Source organism: Chaetura pelagica, unplaced genomic scaffold (assembly GCF_000747805.2).
Source record: "Chaetura pelagica isolate M959 unplaced genomic scaffold, ChaPel_1.0 scaffold387, whole genome shotgun sequence".
NCBI classification, from domain to species: Eukaryota; Metazoa; Chordata; class Aves; order Apodiformes; family Apodidae; genus Chaetura; species Chaetura pelagica.
Window position 1 is genome coordinate 538,733 of NW_009954101.1, and position 2,097 is coordinate 540,829.

Here is a 2,097-nt window from a genome sequence, read left to right on the forward strand (position 1 = left end):
TGCCTCCAAGCCTTGGGAAGTCTAGCAACAACACAGAGAACGTGCAATAATGGTTTGGAATTTATTTTAAAAAAAGTGAAGTGACAAAACAAAGTAGAAGAGATAAGGGTAGGAACAGTCAGGATAGATCTGCACTGTGATTGAAAGTAGCTGGCAATAAACTACCTGTTTCTTGCAAGGGAGTTAAGCAGGGTAGTAATTTTAATTTAACCCCTTCTCCACAGGCAGCAGCACATGATTATTACCACCACCCATTTCCATCAGCTATGTTATTTTACTTTTCTAGTGTTTAAGCACTGCTTTTAAGCTGTTGTGTTATTTTTTAACTTTGGCTGAATCTGTGCATGGATGCATATAGCAGTGTCAGCATGCTAAGATCATAACTGTTAGATTAATGAATGCAAGTATTAGGTCTCTGCTGCTACAGTACATTAATAGCTGTGCAGGTTCAATCAAATGTGCCACTCGATTTTGTCATTGTATAATGCTATTTGCCAGATCTTAGGCTGCTGAGGAAGATTAATGCAATCTTTCTTTTTCATCTGACTCAAAAATAAGGTAACAAAACAATTTTCATAGGATGTTTTATTATTATTTGTTGCAGCAAGAGAACAGACGTACCTGTACACTTGAATTCTTCACTAAAATTCAATATGTGTATATGAGAGACGCAGCAGTGAATGAAAGGAAAAACTGTTGCAGCCATTGTCTTATGTGAAGCTAAATCTCACATTCTGAATTATTGGAATGAATACCAAAAAGAACAAAAAGTAAATAAAAAAGTATGTTTATTCCTTCTTTTCTTTTCTTTTTCCTTTACAGACCCTGAAGAAAGTGTTTGTAGAATTTAGCCATCAGGAGCTGTTTGAGTTCTACAACAAGGTCTGTGGATTTTATAATACTGTAGTTTTTTTGTAAACACCTTATGCTGCTCTGCAGGAAGTCTTGGCTATCTGAATTAAATCTAATGAAACGGGAAGGAAAATGGATCCAACTATAATTAGTGCTGATTGATTTGCTTGATCACATAATGCATTTTCAAGAAGAGTGTTCCAGTTTGAATAAATTTGAAATAGGTAGGGCTTGGGTCATTGTAAGCCTACCTGGCAGTTAGATTCAGAGAAGTAGCTGCTCATTAACAATGAGAAGCTCTCTGGAAAGAGCATCTTTGTGTTACATATTCAGATAAAATGCCAGGCTCATAATCCAGTGAAAATCAAATCTATTATTTTTTTTACCTTGTTATTATGCATTGGAAATTCACAGCAAAACATCTGTGCATGTAAAAAGTCAGTATTTAGACAACTGTTTCTTTAAAATTTGAATATTTAAACTGCAGCAATGAATTCTAATAGCTTTATGCAAAAGCAAATATTCATGAATTGTTTATTGCTGTGTGAATAGTTGCAGGATGCATAGTTGAAGATAATGAAATGTGGGGGTTTTTTCTGTTTGCATGTTTCTAAACAACATTTTATATGAGTGGAGTTTTTTCTCTCTTTTTTTTTTTTTTCCTGTAAATAGCTGGAAACTATACAAGCACAGCTGGATTCCCTTACATGATGTTTTTGAAGACTAATTTCTCCATCACACTCTTGCCACTTCATTATTTTGAATTGAAGATAGATTGCCAAGCTGTGTTTGCTGAAGGATTCCGTGGGTTGCTTCCTGTAAAATTATATGGCTTATCTCCTTTTTCGACCAGTAACATTTACCAGGAGTCTTTGTTACGAGTCTGAAGACTCTAATGGACTTTCTCTTGTTTTCTGAGCAATTGTGAAGAATGTCGGCGCTACTTGCAGAAAAAAAAAAAGCTACTCTAGTTCAGAGATGGGGTTTTTTTGTCCTATTCTGTGTTTTACTTGTTTCTGGTAGAAATTTTCATACTAGGAATAAAATCTATTTTTAAGAAGTAAAAAGAATATCAAAGTTGTAAGAAAATATTAAGCTAAATACAATCTCTATCCTTTTGAATTGTTATTCATATGATTGATAAAGCTTATTGGAAATTTGACAAAATAAATTCAGTATTTAAAAATCGATTGGTTTAGCTTGGACTATTTTAACGTAATTCTTTGTGTTCTTTTTTGGGTCTTT

The 2,097-nt window shown here is 33.8% G+C and overlaps 1 protein-coding gene across 1 annotated transcript in view; it reads left to right on the forward strand.

Moving 5' to 3' along the window:
- The window catches only part of COMMD10 (COMM domain containing 10), a 116,841-nt gene extending 115,039 nt beyond the window's left edge, over positions 1 to 1,802 (forward strand). The window contains exons 5-6 of the mRNA XM_010002361.1: positions 823 to 882; positions 1,525 to 1,802. Coding sequence (XP_010000663.1) covers positions 823 to 882; positions 1,525 to 1,563 — 99 coding nt within the window. The 3' untranslated portion in view covers positions 1,564 to 1,802. The remainder of the gene's footprint in view (positions 1 to 822; positions 883 to 1,524) is intronic.
- Positions 1,803 to 2,097: the final 295 nt, after the last annotated feature.